The sequence below is a fragment of the Gymnogyps californianus genome, chromosome 1 (genome assembly GCF_018139145.2).
Source record: "Gymnogyps californianus isolate 813 chromosome 1, ASM1813914v2, whole genome shotgun sequence".
NCBI lineage: Eukaryota > Metazoa > Chordata > Aves > Accipitriformes > Cathartidae > Gymnogyps > Gymnogyps californianus.
In genome coordinates this window covers 107,349,247-107,370,015 of record NC_059471.1, presented here as the reverse complement: position 1 = coordinate 107,370,015, position 20,769 = coordinate 107,349,247, and the positions used below count along the sequence as shown (strand labels likewise).

The window sequence follows — 20,769 nt, the reverse complement described above, 5'->3', positions numbered from 1 at the left end:
CTATCTTCCTAGATTCCAAGGCTCAGCTTAAAAAAGCCAAATAATTGTCAAATTGTTAGGACTTTCATGAGTTTCAGTGTACATATCAGTTCTTTAACAGCCATCGTGCAGAGTTTATTGGCCTTCTGTCAGCTCGAGTCTGATTTGGTGTTCTCTTATCAAATCTGGCAAGTTTAGAAAACAGGCTTTTCTGCAATGTGTAATTTATTTTTCCACAAAAAATAATTGTGGGGTTTTTTAATTATTAAGGTAGCTAAAATATCCTTCCTTTCCTGATATACTATTTTTAGAAATGATTGGGTTGAAGAAGTAACTATAAAGCTGGCAAAAGCAATGAATTTAATTCAGAAGTGTGCATTTTCTAGTAACTTCTTTGTGTTCTTTTAGGAAGATTATACTACTTTTATCTGACTAGACCCAGTAAAAAGACATTTTAGAAGAGTGTAATAGCAGATTTACATGTCTGTTTTGAGACTCTAAAAGAGATTGGGAATGTAACATCAGCTATTTAGACGTGTTAAACAGAAGGTAGTGAGGTAGAGAAGGTATTTAACAGAAATAAGCGATCTTTGAGAAATTAAATGCAGAACCTGTTTTAATGTTCCCAAAAAGGAAAAACCAGTTCCTTATTTTGTAATAGTTTTTGTCACATTTCCTGATGTTTCCTATAATGTAACTTTTTGATGATAGTTCTGGGATTATCCAAGTGCTAAACCTGGCATGTGAAATGATTTTCCTAAGCTAAGTAAAACCAAAGAAGATTGGTAGCTCCAAATCAATTCAGAAAAAGCTGGTAGAGCTTTTAAGAGGAGCCTGAGGGACTAACCAGCAGTTACTCTGATATCACTGATCCCAAAATCTTAATTGACCTTCTTAAATTACTTTCAGTCCAGTGAGTACAGTTGGCATAAAAGAAAAGTAATTGTAAAGAAGAGAGAGGGTAATAAAATATGCAATACAAGATACAATGCAGTTTTGTAAGATTGAGCTTCCTAGTTAGATTACAATGCCTCTAAGTATTTATAATTGAGAAGATAATAAACTGTTTGGATACAATATATGCATGCAGTATATGGAATTTAATCTGTTTCTGTGATTTAAGTAAGCTAAATGATTTTGGATCTGTCGTGAATATTTTTTGAAACCTGATTTTGATGTAGTGTTTTGACTAAGGTACAATATTATAGTATAAAAGATCACTTTTCATGTGTATTGTTGAAAGATAAATGTACAGTTTAAGCAGTAACTGGAAACTTAATAGGTTACTGAAGAAGATAGCTTTTACTTGGACTTCAAATCCATATCTCCTTAAGCTTCCAATTGAAAAAGCGATTTGACTAAATTAAAGGCCTTCCTACAACAAAAAAGCACAGTAATTTTTTGGTGTTTTAATCATAATGAATGGATGCTATTTAAAGTTCTTAATTATCTGAGGACTGCTTCTCTTCTGTCTTCCCCATTGGTCGTATTTAATTAGCTTTCCTATAACTCTTGCCAGCCTCATTACTAGCACCTGGACCAATGTATTTGCTTGGTATGTTTAAAGAACGTATTAGATAACAAGCTATACATCAGTGGCTTTTTCTTCTTTGTGTTTCATAACAGCTTATGTCTTATTAAGAGTCAGTTCCCTCATATCTAAGTTTTATACAGATTTTTTTTTAGACTGGGAGAAGGACAGCCTTTATGATATTGTAGCAATATTATAACCTGTTTTAGGGCAATTGGTAAGTTTTATTTTTCTGGAAATCCCCTGTTTCATTCTGTCAAATATTGCTTTCCTAACATCCGTTTGTTCATATTATGGGCAGGACTTACTAACTATAATCAGATAATAAGAACCTTCACGTTTTGTTCTGTATTCCAGAGAAGTAGATACTATGCAATTTTTATGAGTAGCAGCCTCAAATTGATTCATGCTGTTGCATAAAGAAAGTGAAGACAGTCTTACAAAGCTTCACTGATGGAGTCTGAAGCTGATGGCATACATTGACTTCAAAGTTACCTTAGGAAAGAATAGGAGGAGAGAGAGAAAGACAAGGGAAAACTGTTCCCCAGTGGCCAGCCGGAAGAGCAGTGATGGGGATTCCCTGGACAAGCATCCTGTCCGATGTGGGAGGTGACCGCCCGACCACATTTCTCATAGTAACTGTCTAATTTTAACGAGGACCAACTCAAGCTCCCCTTTGGTTGTTCCTGCCTATGGTGCTATTAAAGTTAGTTGAGGCACACACAATGAGGTGCTGGTGTTGCGCAATGGATGTTAAGCTTTATGTACGTAAATTATTGGGGAAATGTGTACTGAATTTGTAAATGGCTGTTATCTGCTGTGTTATTTACCAAGTTATTTACTCCAAGAGGGTTGACGAGATTGTACAGACTAAGGGGAAGGTGAGGAGATAAGAAGGGCCAGGAGGAAGGAGCACTTGGGATACAGGGGAGCAACTGCCACAGCAGCTCATGGCAGGTGGGTGACCAGGCACAGACCTGCAAGAGAAAGGCAGGCTACAAAGCAGCCTTTGGAAGGTTTTACACAGGTTAAGCTTAGCACCAGAAACAGCATGCAAACAATGTGTGATCACCATACAGGATTAATCACTTACACGACTCACATAGTCACAAGCAAAAGTTTGTGCTTACCGCTCAAGTGCGTTTTGACCGTGATGGATATTCTGCAGCTGCACATGTTGCAATTGTGAATTTGTGCTTGGCACCTAATGTTGCCCACTGTTCCCTGCAAATACGTATCACTCTATTATCTTGAAGAGATTTGTTCCCAGCCTTCAGTTATGATTTTGGTACCATATCCTGAATTACTTCGTAATACTTAAAAAGTAAGTATTGAAATAGACTTCTTAGTGATTGGAGAAGGGAATTCTGTTTGTATACTTTCAGGTCACAGAATGCCAACAGTAAGCTAGAAAAAAAAAGGGGAGAGGGTTGTTTTTGTTCTTCCCTGGTAGGCCAAGTTTCAGTAAAAATTTGGAATTAGAATGAAATAATAAAAGTATCCATCTTTTATGGTTATAAACTTTCAGGTAGAAGCAAGAAAAATTGATAAAAATCCTATTTTGAAAAACAATAACAGTATTTATTTTTTTACTTTTACATCCATAATGATGTTTAAAGGAAACATTAGAGGAGCGATTAGTTTTTTCAGACTTAAAAGCTGTTCACCATGTTGACCTGTGACAGTGTTACTATTAATGCTCTGAATTTTGGCAGTGACAAGTGTTTGATTGATAGGTTATGTGCTTCACTCTTGTTTGACTATGTTGATGGAGGACTGTGTTCATTTTGTTCTCTTATGATAGATTCTAGAACAAACTTCTGTAAAAATGAATCATTTAGAAAGAGATAATTTCTCATTTACTCCCACTTTGAGATACCTACCATAAAAGTTAAATGTTTTTGCATCTCTAAGTTCTATTTTACCTGCCACATCCTTGGACTTTCTGTGCATTTTAACACTATGTACATTATCAGCCATTTTGTGCTTTGTTCAGTATTTGTCCTGTATTATCCAGACCTACAAAGCACCATCCTAATGTAATGAATTCTTGTGAAGTCACTGCTTTAAACTATCAGATTGTCTTCCGTGAGGATTTCTTGATATTTTTTCCTGCCAGCTTTCAAGATACTGTGGCATCTCCTGCCCTTTTTTTATCACAGGGATCACCATAATAACAAGTCTACTTGAGCTGAACTTCCAGCACAACAATTTAGGGAGGATGGAGAATAAGGGAAAGGGTTGAAGGGAGTTAATCACTTTTCCTCACTTTCTGTGCGTTCCCAGAGAATGTGATCTTGGGTACAATGTAAAATGACCATTAAAGCGAAAGATGTTATTTTCTAGACTAGTAAATAGTTAGGTGCCTAAACAGTGGCTTGGCTTTGCTTCCACTGTTGTCAGGTGTGCCCTCAGTTTTGAGAAGCAGCCAAGTCATGGCAGACTGGAGTTTCACACTGCTTTGTTTACTCTTTTTTTTGTCAAGGTATTTAGGTGCTTAGGTTACTCACAGCTGTCTTACAAATCTAACTCTTAGACACTTCTGAGATAAATTTGGCTGATGCTTATATTTAAAGCCAATGTACATGCAATTAAGGAATAATAATTTTTTTTTTTTTTTAGTGTCATTAGTCTGTGGCATTGTGGCAGGTTTGTTTCAACCAAAGACTTATACTGGGAAGAGGACAGTGTGAATAAAAGATTTAAGAGTAATGGAAGTGGGCAGTAAGATCCCCAGAAATTGCCAGTCATTGGTTAGTCTCACAGTATCAGTGACCTTCTGTAAAGGAGTATTTCCACATTATATGAAACAAAACGGAATGCAAGTAAAGGAACAGTTTAATCTCTGAGGTTGCAGATCTGATTGCAGTTTCTGAAAATATGCATTTGTTGGTGGATATTAATGATGCAACTGCTCATAATAAATGATTATTGAAGACATTTATATTAATTCACCCCTCAAATTAGACTGTAGTTTGTGATTTAGAAGTTTCTTTCATTTGTTATAGAACACTGTGCATATGTAGTGCTTTCTATAAATTGTAAGCAGTATTAATAATAGAACAGCCTAATAAGGTATGAAGTGTTCTTTTGTAGTTCTGTTTTCTGCTCCTTAAGCTACCAATTAAAGGGTCTTAGCATAAACAGGGAGATTTGTAGGAAGATTTAACTGACAGACTCTTGCTTTGTGTTCTCATCCCTCTCTTTCCATTTCTACACTAATAGTAAAATAAATCTGGACACATTACTGAGCTCTACTTAGTAAAAAGTACTTGAAAACGCATGTGAAATAACAGCTGTAATGAGGGACATTGCAGTTCTTCTCTTTTTTATTTTAAGATGCCAAAAGCAGACTGTATTCTGGAAGACTTCATCTGTTTATCTTTAGAAGACGACAGTTGGCTTTCCAGATACTTTCTTTATTCTTCTTCTTCCTAACTTGTGTTTGTCACTCTTCATAAAACGTTTTGTTGCCTTTGAGCTCAGGGCTTGGACTTTGTTTCATTTATCTCAATCCACCCAGTTGGCTTCACTTTCAACTAAACTTACGATGTCGCTTCTCTGGCATAGCATGCAGGTATCCTGTTACATTTCAGCTCTTTCATTATTCTTCACCTGACCAAACTGTGGAACAACTGCCTTTTCACTTATTCTTGTGTCTACAGAAGAGCAGCCTCATACAGAAAACTGTATAGTTTTCCTTCCAAATCTTAAGCTCATTCTATTCATCACATATAATTCTACAGTTTGTTTTCAAAATATAACCATATATCTGTTTGCAGTGCTATCTTTTGCACCTGCAGGAACCATATTAGCCTGAATCTTTATTTTCCACTTCGGTATATTTTTTCTCCTTCTGTGATTCTGAACCTCTTTGGAATTCCCCAGTATATTCACACAGTTGTATGTGCACACGCCAAAATCATGTATGGATCTTCTGATTTCTCTCATGTTGATATTCTTTGGAATCTAGGTGTATTTTGGTTTTTTTCTAACTCCTCCCAAACCTCACCAATTTAAACAGCCATTAAAATATGGTGCTACATAACATTGCTACTCCTAATATTACTAAGGAGTATTTGCATATTGCAATCAGTATTAATTCCTTTTATTTTAGCAATGCTATACAAAAATATATTTTGTAAAAGTGGTTTGATATAGTGATAATACAAGTGGATTCACTCAGTGGAATGTAAGTATAGGTGGATTCACTCAGTGGCATGTCAGATGATTGCAACAGAAACTATCCATGAGGATATGGGAAAATATCCTTGACAGAAAATACTAGTTTCACTGTATAATGAGTAAACTTTTTTTACTCCAGTGTATTTAGGTTTTTTCATAATTTGTAATATGACTACCGTTTTGATGTTTTCATTGGTCTACTGCTGCACCAAGTAGGCACTTTCACCTTGCTGAAAATGTTCATGAAAAGATATTTTACTGTATTTTAATCATTCCCAGGACTGTCATGTGTCAGTACCAATGCCAGTGCAGAAGAAGCAAGAAAGAGTTTAAGAAAAGGTGAAGTCAGTATGGAAAAAACATCACACTCAGCGCTGATAGCGAATAAGTTACTGCAGCAGTGCACATAAGGGAGTTTAGTCCGTCACTCTATTTTCTGAAGTCTGGGGACAAAAAAAAATCAGGCATAAGGAGCATGATTGGGCCCTGAACTGTCTAATTTAGATGCTATTTTCTTTGACACTTTTATCAGTCAAGAGCAAGATGCTTCAGCAACGAGCCTAAATATAAGCTGCTGAGAAGCATAGTAGTCTGCAGCAAAACGTTATACTTCCCTGTATATGAAGGGTTTTTTTCTCAGAAAGTTTATATCCACTGACTGGGTCTGTGTTGCTGTATGGGTTGGATGGCCAGGTTTTGGCTCTCAGCCATAGTTTTTGCCATTTTATTGTACCTCAGTGTTTCGTAAGAATAAGACTGCATGGATTCTTACTGACTGTTATTGATACTCCTTTGAACAAGATGGCTTTATCCTTTTACCTGTTAGTTATTTTGTAATTCTCGTTTGTATAAAGAATAATTAAATGTATTATGCACTAAAAGGAGTGATTGCAAAGGTAAGCACTCCAAATTTATGACATACCAGAATTAAGATTGCAACTGAAGTCCTCATTTGTTCCCTTTGTGTAGGTGTCTTAGATAATTATCTGAATTATGAGAACTCTTTTTTTCTCTAGAACACCATCTTAATGATTTACATGTATCCTCTCACCAGTGTAGACATAGGACTGCATACTTTCTCAATGGTGTTTATTTTGTTGCATATAACCTGGTTTGCAAAATGTTACTATAGTACCGCATATTACTACAGTTAGTGTATATTTTCATTATATAACTAATGTATGATATAAGCACAGCCTGCATTCATGAACAATTCAAGTTTGGGTTTAATGGCAAGTTTCTTTTAAAGAACATTGATCAAAATGTAATTGAAACGTCTATATAAAATAAACCTTTTACAGAATTTATTCTTAGCAGCATTTGTAAATAATTATCCTGCTGTTCCCCAAGATAAACATCAGTATTTGAGCAAAGTATAAATTGAAGCCAAAAGGTTAAAAGGGATTGCCTACAAAATCGCTAAATCCACATTGTGGAAACATGATTAGGAGTGGTCAAAATTACAAAAAGCCCGAGTACTCAGAACTCCAAAATTAGATTATTTGAATGTTCATAACCTCTGTAAATGAAACTCCATATTTTTTGTGCATCATGTAGACACATAGTTTAGACAAATAATACAAGAGTTTTTGAGAATTTAAACTAATATTTGCATCTTCACAGAAAGATAAGGAAGACCAGTGGCTAGAGAAAAAAGTGCAGGGTAGTAGAGACCACATCATCTTAGAGCATCTTCAATGGACCATGGGTTACGAAGTACAAATTACAGCTGCCAACAGACTGGGTTATTCTGAACCAACATTGTATGAATTCAGCATGCCACCAAAGCCCAACATTATTACAGGTAAGTTAATTTTAGAGTGTTTTCTCTCTATGAATTGTTTGCTACTTGTAGTACACTAACATGTGTAGTTGAACATAAGGTAACTGAAGTCTTTAACTGACAAAGCCCGAGACCCCATACTCTATTATCAGCAAAGGCTCAATTCAAAACCCTTGAATGGGACCCTGTTTCCTACTTTCCTCTTGGTAATAAAGTAATTTGTAAGTACAGAACAAACATTGAATCTTCAACCCAGATGATGACAGTTAACAAGAAATACAGTATTGAAGGTACACCTGCTATACATTTTTAAGTTGCCTTGTACTCCCTATTCGTCTGTTGTAAGCAACTCAGTTGTTAGAATTCTTGATTTCAGTCCTATCTCTACATGTGCTTCAAGATACACATGTAATAAAGGTATTTATTTCAGTGTCCAATGAGGTTAAGACTTCAAATAGTCTTGTTTAGATAATGCCTTAATGATTCAGCCTAACATGGTGAGCATACAGCCTTCTATTAGGCCTATTTACAAGCTTTGAAATCTATAGAAATGTTGTTTGGAATTTTTTTAAGGAAAACTGCATAGTAGTTAAGAGTGAGTGTGTTTCAGTAACTAATTTATCAAGTTCTGATGCTTCCCAACGTAAAGTTAAATTTTGGTGCAACAATGCAAAATGACTTCATTCAGAATAAACATAAAATACGATGGTAATTTCTGATATATTATGGGTATTTTTAATTTTTATAAAGCAAATGTTATGAGGAAGAGATTTCAAACTTTGTGTCTAAATTATAAGCTGGTATCTTTAATAATAAGTTCCAAATTAGATCAGTGTCATCATTACCATTTTAAACTCAGGTGCTAGATCCTCTAACAGTATTTTCTATTTTTCTAACATGCCGTATATTAAACTGTTAGAGTATTAGAATCAAATTAAAATCTTGCCAAATAAATATAATGGCCAATATATTAAAATGTAAACCATATCAATATGTGTGTTTCAATCTAAGCATCTGACTAGCATTGATCTTAGTAAAGTGGCAATGAGTTTGAATGAGTCATAGACTACTGTGTCATCAGAAAACTTTGAAATAACTGACGAATTTTTTTTCTGTCTATTGCAAGTTTTCTTCAAATATATTTTCAGGGAAGTTATCTCAAGATCTCTGCAACATTTTTTAATATTCCATAGCAATTTGTTGATATCAGAAGCATTGTTACTTGCTTTTATAGAAAGGAATAGGCATTTGTAATTCATTAATAGGTTCAGATCCAGTTAGAGTGCAAATATTTGGTTTACGCACTTGAATGGCAGTAGTGAGAGTTGATTTGCATCTTGATTGAAATTCAGGGCCTCAACAGGCCTTGTGTACTTGTTTTTAAACAGATAGTGCCTTGTGATTGCCATCATTCGGAAATAAAATTTCATTACATGATCGAAAAAGAAAAGGGAAAAAGAAATGTTGGAAAGCTTATTGTCCCAAGGAAATAAAAATATTTATCAATTAGAAAAATAAATAAAACCTTATTTAGGTAAATGGAAGGGATAAGCCATTTTTCAATTTTGTGTATTTGAAACACAAGTCTTACTTGTTTTGCAATGCAATCTAGCTTTAACCTGTTATAATTATTTAAAGTATTCCATATTATTGCCACAGCTGCTGTAACTGAGAGAAACAAGATATGCCTCCGTAAATGATAACTTAAGTGGTATCTAGGCATTCAAGTAAAAAGCAGCTTAGTTAGTTTAGTTTCAGAAGATAGATAGAACATTTTTCTCAGTTTTATAGGTATTTAGGAGCTTTTTCCTTTCAGTGCTCTCCCGTAACCTGTAAGTAGTTGTAGAATTCTGTTACACTATTTAACATCAGATCTTCTTTATATGAATCATTATTGCAATTATGATTGTGGAACTAATTCGTTTCCTTGACAACTGTTTTTGCAAAGCCTGAAAAGAGTGTGAAATTCCCATCATAAGAACATTCTGTAGGCGATTTTTAAAAGTATGTCAAAAGGCACTTAGAATCAGCAGAACATTAATGTTCACATTCATGAGTCGGTGTGGTTATCATGTTTTGAAACGGCATAATATTATTGCAGTATAATATATATATAAAACATTGTTGCAAAAGTATAAACCTAGTCTTTTAAAACTTGATAGATAATGTGTATCAAATGCTTAACTTCAAGCAGAATAATTCTTTCTGATATCAGTTAATCAAGTCAGATGATGCACTATTTGTCTGTGTTGAGTCTTAGGTATTTGCAGCTAGGCATCTACAGCTAGGTCCAAAGAAGGACATAGGCAACAAGAATGAAATTAGGTAGACTTTTGAATGAAATCTGCATCATCTATCTTGTGCTCACTTAGCAGCTTCTGATGACTGAGATTCCCTTCCTCATTATTCATGTAATTATTAGAAAAGTTTCTAAGACTCCTGAAGATTTTCGTCTGTATGTGCCCAGATCTATGGCACTTCAGCTGAACTGAGTGTTTCTGTCTTGCTCTAAATGTAATTAAAAAACAAGATATCTGTAGATCCTATGTATGCAATCTCATGGATATTACTTATCGCAAGAGAATTTTGGCATCCCCTAAGTATCATGGTGGTTAACGATACCTAACATACTGTTCTGGTGAACATGTATGCAAGCTAATGCAATTAATCAGAGAACTGGAGAGAGATGGAGGCAAGGATACATTTGTTGTCCTTCCGTAGGTGCTTACCAGGGAAAAGGGAGTTGTCACAAGAAATAAAACTTTGGTTCTGATTGCTGCAGAAGGAGCTTGCTTATGCTTTCAAGAGCCATTGGATATAAGGCAGAAGTAGTAATCCCCGAGGGCAGGGACAGGAAGCCAAAACTCTACTTACGTGAATACACAGCTCCTGTGGGCACTGAATCCACAACTTCTACTTGCTAGGGAAGTGTGAGCAAGTACCAGCTCCTGGCTGGCAGTCAAATTCTATAATCACACAATATGATGATATTCCATTAACAGTCTTAGGTCTAGGAAGGAGCTTGAGGCTGCAAATTGCTGTCTGGCATCAGTGAGGTGTATAAATGGGACAGACATTCCTTTAAATTCTCACATGGTTGGCCTCAGCAGCCTCTGACTATAGATCTACTTGATTTTGTAATTTCTGTTCCTAGGCCTATAACACCGTCTCCATTCACTGAATCACTCAAATCTGTGATTAGTTCCTCAGAATTTGTAATCCTTTTAATAAAAGTTTCCTGGTTTTCTGAAAGGTTTACCAATGGAACCTTGCACTGACTTTGAGAAATACTCAGCAAACCAATTTCTTAAAACACTTTGCCTTAAATAAATGTGTGTATAACTATATTCATGTATGTGTATATGTGTATACATATATATGTTACTGTATGTTGTATCTATGTATATATAATTTTACTTCCTACTTTTTTGAGTAATTTTTTGCAGTCAGCAATTCCATCTTTGTATTTCACTTTTTACTTAGGCATATGAGCATGTATTTAAGAATCATGCTTTGAAGAAAGAGTGGCATAGTCTTAAATGTAGTATTTTATGTATTCCAAAATCTCACTAGGGATGTTAGTTGGCAGTACTTGCAGGCAGGTGCAACTCTAACATCAGTGTGCTTGCCTCTGAGTGAAGTCTTTATCAGATTTTAAGTACTAATTTGTGATATTTTAGAAAATTTTGTTCTGGCTTCTCTATAGTGTTAAGCTTCTTCTAGTCCTGTGAGAAAAAAGGGGATTCTCAAAGGAGCTGTGTGCCTTAGCTCTTATCTCTTTATCAGTGTTAGGACAGCATAGACTAACCTCTGCAGCCATAACAAACCCTCTGACTAGGTGTCACCAGGAACAGCCAAACTCCATCAGCTCCCAGAGCCAACACTACAGCCCATTTGTATGGGTCCATTTACTCTTTCCCAGCAGGGCAGAGATAGAGATCCTGTCTTCGTACCGTGCAGCTGGTACAAAAGTGTCCAAATCAGCTGTCATTCTGAACCATTACTATTGCAACCTAAAAACACATCTACAGTTTTATATTAAATGGATTTTAAAAGAAGATGAAATGGAAGGTGTTAAAAGAGGATACTTTCTGCAAGTGTTAGATATATTTTCAGAAATTAGTGGCAGAAGATTTATGCAGGTGCTGTCTTCCAAAGGCTTTTATCCAGTCAGTGCTGTTTCTCTGGAAGGCCAGTAGATACATTAAAAATGGCTGGAAGTTGTGTTTTATTGTAAGTTTTTTCTTCCTCATTATAAATTAATAACTTGGTGCAATAGTGGGAAAATGAGAAAAGCATTTGGGGATAATAAGAAGCCCTTAGACCTATTTTTCTCACTTGGTGATATTGGTTGTTTTGGGTTTTTGTAAAGTCCAATACTGCATGAACTGTCGGAATATTTTTTTATTAACATCCCTGGAAAAGTTTTAATCCCTTGTGCATCTCATTTCCTTTTTTTTCAATGCATGTCTGTCACCAGTGCTTAAAATCATATAGTGATAGGCAAAGAGAGACCATCTAATACGTGTTATTTTCTCTCATCATCACTATTAGCAAAGATGATACTCTTCGTGCCAAACATGATTTTTATCTGCAGTTTTTACAAAAATGCGGCTTTAGGATCTCCAGTGGTGTCAAAGTGAATGAAAAATAAAAATAGCTCTTATCAATGCTTCAGGTATGTGTGTATATATATGTATTTGAATTTGTGTATGTACATTTTCTGATGTATTACATAGACAAAATACGGCTTTTGAACTATACAGTGTTTTATTAGAATAGAAGCTAGGATAATGAACTTTTTCATCCAGAGACTGAAAATGACTAAGTACAGAAGAATGGAAATAAGTCTCCTTGATGCCCACAATTTTCTCTCAGGGCGAGTCCTTTTCTTTAATTTTGCTCTCAGTCAAGCAATTCATTGACTTTTTTTGGGTAGAAATAAATTCTGTACGATCCCATCTGCGTAGCTGGGGTAGGTTTTTGTTCCTGTCACGTCTTGCTGCCAAACAGCAGACTCTTTTGCTGCAGATGCTCTCCTTGTCTCTCACATCCCTTCAGCCCTGACCCATGGGCTGCAAGAGACCCACTGGGGCACAGTCTCCCTAGCTCTGAAGGGAGGCATAACCTCCCTTTTCTCCAGAAGGTTTGACTTGACCCTGACCATGCATCAGCTAAGAGAAGCCAAACAGCAGCCTTCTTCATTCTTGTTCTGTACCCCACCGCAAAAGCACATAACATTTGTTGACTTACCATAACTATGAATAAACTTCCAATCTGAATAGTTCTTGTGTCCTTTGAAGTGTTTTCCTTAGATTTCAAATCATTTCAGATCTGTTTGAAATTAGATTTTACCTGATTACAGCCAAGCCTCAAGGTCAGGGTATCACATGAAAGCGTGCTTGCATGACCAAGGCCTCTGCTGTCATTACCATTCGCCTTCCTTGCCACAAGAGCACATTGCTGGCTTATGTTCAACTTGGTGTCCACCAGGACCCCCAGGGCCTTTTCTGCAAAGCTACTTTCCGTCTGGGTGGCCCCCAGCCATATACTGGTGACGAGGGTTGTTCCTCCCCAGGGGCAGGACTTCGCACTTCTTCTTGTTGAACTTCATAAGGTTCCTGTCAGCCCATTTCTCCAGCCTTTTGAGGTCCCTCTGGATGGCAGTACAACCATCTGGTGTATTAGCCACTCCTCTGAGATTTGTGTCATCAGCAAAGTTGCTGAGGGTACGCTCTGCCCCATCATCCAAATCATTGATGATGTTGAACAGGATTGGACCCAGTATTGACCCCTGGGGTACACTGCTAGTCATTGGCCTCCAACTAGACTTCACACCATTGATCAGCACCCTCTGGACCCAGCCATTCAGCCAGTTTTCAATTCCACCTGACTGTCTGTTTATCCAGGCCATATATCAACAGCTTCTCTATGAGGATCTTATGGGAGACAGTGCTGAAAGCCTTCCTGAAGTCAACGTAGACAATATGCACAGCTCTCCCCTCATCTGCCAAGCCAGTCATTTCAGCATAGAAGATTACCAGGTTACCTTGGTCAAACGTGACTTTACCTTTGTGAATCAATGCTGACTACTTCTGATGTAGTAGTTCTTCAAATGCCTGGAAACAGTTTCCAGGATTAGTTGCTCCATCACCTTCCCAGGATTGAGGTGAGGCTGACTGGCCTGTAGATCCTTGAGCCCTCCTTCCTGCCCTTTCTAAAGACAAAAGTGACATATGCTTCTACCTGTCCTCAGTGACCTCTCGCAATCTCCATGATCATTCAAAGATTATTGAGAATGGCCTTGCAATGACAGCTCCCTCAGCGCTCGTGGGAGCATCCCATCAGAGCCCTTGGACTTATGTATGTCCAGTTTTCTTAAGTATTCCCTGACCTGATCCTTGCTCCAGAATTTCCTCACGTCTCTGGGTCCTTAGATTTCCAAAGGCAATGATATCTCTGTTATGTTTATTTTCTAGATTTCTATTTACAGCTCTAGTTCCCATAAAACCAAGCCAGATTTTTTCCTTCCTCACTTTCACTTCAGTAGCAACAACAGCATTCTTCAGGCCACGTTGGGTTTCAGTTGTATTTGTGGTATTTTTTGTCTCAGTACACAATCAGTAACCCATGTGCTTTTGCAGATAAACTGACTATTTTTTTAACTTTAGTGAACAATTCTGTAGGTAATGAACAAGGAAAAGACTGTAGATATTCCCTCTTGAGCATTTTGCAGAACTGCTGGTAACCAAAATTAGTCATTAGTGATCATACGTAGCTCAGTTGAAGAGAAGCCCTTTCTAGGTACAATGTGTTATTTCAGAACAGGGCCATGTTCTGAGGCAGAGTTAGCTACAGGGTAATGTCAGCAGTTGGCTTTGGTACTTATTCTTAGTTCTAGGAAAAGTTATGTTGCATCATTAAAAATTAAATGAGGAGAATTGTGGGGATTTGTAGTCATCTTTTTTGTAGTCTTTTTCCATAGAAAAAAATAGAAAGGCTGCCAGTAGCTGCTTGAGCCAGGACTAAAAGTCATTACATCTGGCTTTTAAATTGCCTGTTTAATTCTCCAGAAAAAGACTGTAGAATTATATTATGTACTGATTCTTCAGGAATAACATTTCGCCCTGATTTTCAACCTATGGCTTGTGACCACACTGCCTGTCCATGTATGTGTGTATGTATACCTACACAAACATCCATCAATTTGTGTCTTCTGATAACTTTTGAATGCAGTTGACAATTTCACTAAATTTGCCAGAGAACAGAGGCTTCAAAAATAATACATTCTGTAAAATTTTAAAAATAGGTATCTGAGGACAGAAGTAAAATTCTTTGTAGCTCAGTAAGGAAAATATTGTATTAGAAATTTACACACTTTTAACAATTGGAGTCATTTGGGAAAGAATAGTTGTAACTTTCTGACCCTTGATCCTTGTACCAGCTTGGATAGCGACAGTAAATTTAAACCAAGGAAGAAAAAGAAAAGCACAGGAGTGCAAAGATATTTCCAAAGGCAAAATTTCCATTCCAAGGATCAGAAATTTTAAGACCATAATGGATACCTCTTTTGTACATCTTTGTGCATTACAAGATTCCTTAGTCTATCTCTACAGCTTTTAGTTAGGTTTTTAGTTAAATCTAAAATGAAGAACAAAATGCAGTAGTCAACAAGGAGAGCCTTGAGGATGTTAGTCTCCTTGCAGCTCTAATCATATTCCCAAGGCAAGGAAGAGCTGCAGCATTACCCTTGTGAAGTTACCTGCATCATTTTCTCATAGGATGAAAGATATTGTAATTCCAAAATCAGAACTTGAAAATGAAGACTTTTGTCCAACTTTTGTTCAGATCATAATTCTGAGCTAGAAGTGTAAAGCAAAGTCTTCAGCATGTATTGCTGTATTGGAAGAAGAATTTTTTTATTTTATTTTCTGAAGTTCTGAAGAGGGTAGAGAGAAGAGATTAAATGTGGCTTTGAGATCTCGTGCTTTGAGAATAGGAGTTGGTAGGAATCACACCAATCAGATAAATTAATATCCAAAACTTCAGAAAGATGACAGCCCCCACAAAATCTATTTGCTTTTGTTTTTCAAACGAGTACTAGAATTTGCTGAGTAAGAGCCATTTCTCATCAAATCCTGGAATGAACATTGTTGTAAGTGATAGGGCATGTTCTTGCTGTAGGCTAAAAACAGCTGTGTTTGCTCCATTCCCTGCAAAGACTAATGGGTTTTGCATGAAAAGGGATAGAAATTGCTTACTAAAATTGATAGAACTTATTTGATATGAATCAGAAAGAGAGACAAAAAGGCTTACACTATCAGTACCCTCAGAGATGTTCATAGGCAAAAAAAAAGATTATTTTTTATAAAATGTAATTCTTACAGTACAGCTATCGCAGGAATTAACTACTACTGAATACTAGAAAAGCAGTAGAATGCTAGAAAAAACAATAGTCAAAGAACTACTCTGTATTCACAGAACTTCTGCTTCAAAAGGAATTTTTTTTTTTTTTACCTTGTGAATTTAAGCTTGCTTATCTTTTTGAATGCTATGAGAAAAAAAGAAATCATCATAGATGTTGAATGTTGAAGTGCTAGGCCGCACTTTACAAGTATGGTACTCTAATTCACCTAGAATATTTTTATAAGTAATTGCTAGCATTATGTTGCTTTATAATTAAAAAAAACCTAAGTGCCATTTAAAAGATTGAATTGTTAGATATATTCTCTAAAAATATTTAAAAGCTGTGTTATTAAAATAACTGTGGACTTTTAATGTGTCAAAGATTTTTTTGCTATGAACATAAGGACTAAACTGTTTAAGTCTTAATAAAAAGAACTGGTTGTGAATTTTGACCAGCTTGAACAGTCATAATTTCTTTAAAAATGTGTATCATTGAACACACCACAGTAGAAATATGTGTGAGGATGGGGTAAAGTCCATAATAGCTCTTAGTTTATTTATATTGCTGTCTTTTATACTTGATAGTTACCTACACTCAGATATATATTTGTGCAAGAACAGGGACATTCATGTTGTACGAGAATAATGCATTGGTTAAACATTATGCATCCACATCCCGAAGGCAAGTGTCCCGCCAGAACGTATTCACAAAACAACAGCTCTGTGATTTAAGCTAAATTTGAGGTGCGTTGTGAAAAAACCTAAAAGATTCAAATCCTCAAACCTAAAAATCCTTTGATTTTGGGTAGTGCTTAAGTTCATGTCTTGGTTATATATTTGTGGAAAGAGATAATGATTTATGCACCACTTGCCTTTCTCTTCAGACTATGAGCTCTCTAGAGTAAGAGAGATACGCCAATATATTTGTGCTAAGATGTCACAAATCGTCCTCTACACTGATTTAAACCGTAAATCAATTCTTTTAAAGCTTAAATAATTATAACAGGGGACTGATACAATACAGTTTAAATGAAAAATAGGGGGCTTAACAGTTTTCATCTACTTCCATTACAATTTCTTAAAATTCACTTTTTAAATTAAGATGTAACCAAGGTTATTGTTCATACTACACAAGATTTTCTACATTTCAATTTCTTTTGAAGTCTCTTTTGAAACAGTAGCCTAACACTGATATTAGTCACTATCCATATAATTACTGTGTCACTGTAGCTGAAAAAAAAATATTAATATCCAGTCAAGGAGATTAAGATGTTTAAACATACACTATATTGCATAAACTTGACTATATTATCTGCCAAAAGGTGAACTTTCAATATAAATATTAGTAGAAAATGTATATGCAACCTTCACATATTGCACTGGATTGCATCCAGACATACTGTGAGGACTTGAATGTCTAAGAAGTTGCATGTTTTGAAAAGCAACTTTGTTTTGTTCCCACCCTAGTATTAAAGTCAATATCTAATTACTCAGCTGTGTGTGCTAATTGCATTGGTCATTCATATTTCCAGTGGACTTATGTCCAAGTTATTGATGCCAGTTTTGACAGTGGTCCATTCTGGACTCCTGCGATAATTCAGGAACAAGATCAACTTACTAGCAAGAAGAAACAACTAAACAAGTTTCTCTCTTCTTTATCCCCATGCATGATCAGAACATTCTTTTTATGTAATTATTGACTTTTTTTACAGTTTCTTCTTTCAGCCTGTGGGCTGGTGTTTGTTGTTGCTTCAAATATTCACTATTTCTGATAGATGTTGCATTGTAGTTTACTGAGTTCCAAGTACTTCCAGCATGAAAGACACATGAAAGATTGTATTTAGGTTGGGCTTGGCTGAATGGTTTTGAGTCTCGAGGGGAAACAAGAGAGTTGGTCGCATGCTTCAGGTTAAGTGCTTAAATAAATCATTTTAAAGTTAGACCAAAGAGTTTACCACTTTGGCTGCTGTGGAGAACCACATGTTGCTGCTATTAAGGTACATAAATTCTACAGTTTGAGTACTTTATTACCCAGATTTGTCCAGAGCACTTCAATGGTTACCATTTCATCCACACTTTAATCATGATTTGATGTTTCTATTAATGTCTTTCAAGTGATTGTCTTTGGTGCAATGTAAATATTAAATTAATTATTTTTTCTCTTTTTTCTTTCCCACTGTCACTTTTTTCCTTTTGATACTTTATTTTTCATGTTTTATCAACTTTTTCACTTTTTTCTCAAATTTACTTCTTTTTCACACTCTTGATTTTCTGTAACGATTCTTATCCACACAGATAGATGCTGTGAAGCTACTAGACGTGAAAATGGAGGCCAATCCCTGCAGCTGAATGCTGCTGGTTTCTCTTTCATTTTAGTCATAAGTTTCTGGTGCATGTTTTGATGCTGTTGATGAGGCAAGCAATATGTTTTCTTCCTTTCCCTCTTAATTTTATATTTACAGGAAAATAAACACAGACCTGTATAAAAAATTGTAATTTTCTATAGCTCTTCTGAAGTTTCCATTCCTAGTTAAGATCCTAAATAGTGTAATTACTTCGGTGTGTGCATGCAAAATTCTTCATCTGGCTTTTTGGAAACCTTGTAAATTCTGTGACATTCAACAGATGATGCTTGGCTCTTCTGTCTGACAGAACTTGGAGAATGTGACTTATTGAATTTGATCAACGTGATTTGATTCTATTTTCCCAACTATATTTTGATTATCAGAAATCTGTGCATAGACCTTACCATTGTGAGTCGCATGGCTTTCCAGGTACACCATCAATTGGTCTTTCATGAGAGCATTTTGATTCTATATTAATCCTTTTCAGAGAGTTGTGCTTATACTAGCTCCTTCCATGATGTACTTAAAACTTTATGCTTAATATATACATGTTTTGTACTTTCTAGTGGATTTTAACAAACATTTCTCCCCTAATTTATAATCTATGAATTGCTTTAGTTCATGGTATTTAATTTCATATACTTTTCTGTGCCTCTCTGCAGCCATGCCTTAGCACATAAAATAGGTCCCTGCCCACCAAACTCACTTCTTGTGACTGTAACGGTGCCACATTCCATTTCATGGCATTTGTTGGACTTGAAGCTCCAGGGGGCTCAATTTTGACCTTTAGTAAAGAATGGGAAAAGTAGTTTTCCCTATTTTACACATTAAAAGAATGGCTTACAAACTCTGCAACTAGAACAATGTATACAAAACCTCAGAAAAAAGTTAATTTACTACGAGTCCACTGTCGTGGTTTAACCCCAGTCAGCAACTCAGCACCACGCAGCCATTTCCCCCTCCCCCTCCCAGTGGGGTGAGGAGGAGGAAAGCAAAGGGAAAAAAAATAAAACTCGTGGGTTGAGATAAGAACAGTTTAATAACTAAAGTAAAATATAATACTAACAATAGTAATAATGAAATATAATAATAATAGTAATGAAAAGGAATGCAACAAAAAGGGGGGGGGGGGGGGAGGAAAAAAAAACAGTGATGCACAATGCAATTGCTCACCACCCACTGACCGATGCTCAGTTAGTTCCCGAACCGCGATCCGCCCCTCCCGGCCAGCTCCCCCCTGTTTATATACTGGGCATGACGCTCCATGGTATGGAATACCCCTTTGGCTAGTTCAGGTCAGCTGCCCTGGCTCTGCTCCCTCCCAGCTTCTTGCACACCTGCTTGCTGGCAGAGCACGGGAAACTGGAAAGTCCTTGGCTGAAGATAAGCGCTACTTAGCAACAACTAAAACATCAGAGTGTTATCAACATCATTCTCACACTAAATCCAAAACACAGCACTGTACCAGCTACTAAAAAGAAAGTTAACTCTGTCCCAGCCGAAACCAGGACACCACATAGACATTTTACTGCATATATTTGATTTTAGAATTTATGTAGTTGACTAAGTTTATGCTTCATTCCTCTGTTGCATACAGAATAACCCAAGAAAGCAATGCACTTTAGAGCTAAGGCAGAATTAAATATTTATTTCAGGATACTTCCCTTCAAATTGTTACTACACATAACAAAGATAATAAATTAACAGTATATGTTGATTTTTTCCCCCCTATAGTTAATTTCTTTTGGGGTTTAATACCATTATCTTATAGCTTTGAAATTAGTTGGTCAAACTAAGTTTTAATGTATCTTCACCCATGTAAGGAATATTCTTATTTCTTAGAAATAGTGATTATGGTCAGGTTTGCCAGTTTCAATTTATTCATGGAAGTCTTTACTTTAAAACATCATTAATAAAACCTCTTCTCATCTAAAAAAATAACAGTCATTTCAGAAAACTGGCCTATGTCACAAGTAAGATGTCTTCAGAATGCATGTGTGTAAATCTGAAGACTTAATTTATTGACAGAAATACTTTTTTATAAAATTTACATATTTAGTATAATGAAGTAGCTGGAATTCAAGCAAATGCCATTCTAAAAATGTTGGCTTCATTGTGATCTGTAGAAAATCTCTCACTGTGTTAAGTGGGGCCACTATTTCAGCTGTGGCCCTTGCCACTATATTCTATCATTTTAACCTAAAGCCGTGCCGTTAATTTGAAATGAATTACATTGGCATGTGCCTGGCATAGTATGGTGAAGAAATAGAATTTCTATTCTAATTTTGTAAGAGTCGAAACTTTGGGTTCCCAGTCAGAGTCAGTTGGGTGAAAGCCTATTTGTCCATGCACAAACAATGTGAATATATGCATTGACTTTGTTAGTTAGTTTTATAAGTGTTATTCTTACTACAAAAATTATTTATTTGTTTAATGCTTAAGTGCTTATTGAGCCTACCGACAATAATTAATGAAGGATAGGGATCTTAACATTAAGCTTTTTTAATGAAACTTTTCTCTTTAACTGTGATACAGAGGAT

The 20,769-nt window shown here is 36.0% G+C and overlaps 1 protein-coding gene across 2 annotated transcripts in view; it reads left to right on the top strand.

Annotated features, from left to right (window-relative positions):
- The window catches only part of NCAM2 (neural cell adhesion molecule 2), a 308,501-nt gene that overhangs the window by 270,653 nt on the left and 17,079 nt on the right, over nucleotides 1-20,769 (top strand). Inside the window, exons 15-16 of one of the 2 annotated variants that reach the window (XM_050894569.1) lie at nucleotides 7,319-7,499; nucleotides 18,180-18,286. In XM_050894569.1, the coding sequence (XP_050750526.1) occupies nucleotides 7,319-7,499; nucleotides 18,180-18,286 (288 nt within the window). Of the gene's footprint in view, nucleotides 1-7,318; nucleotides 7,500-18,179; nucleotides 18,287-20,769 lie in introns of those variants that run through there. The other variant, XM_050894562.1, reaches the window with a different exon arrangement.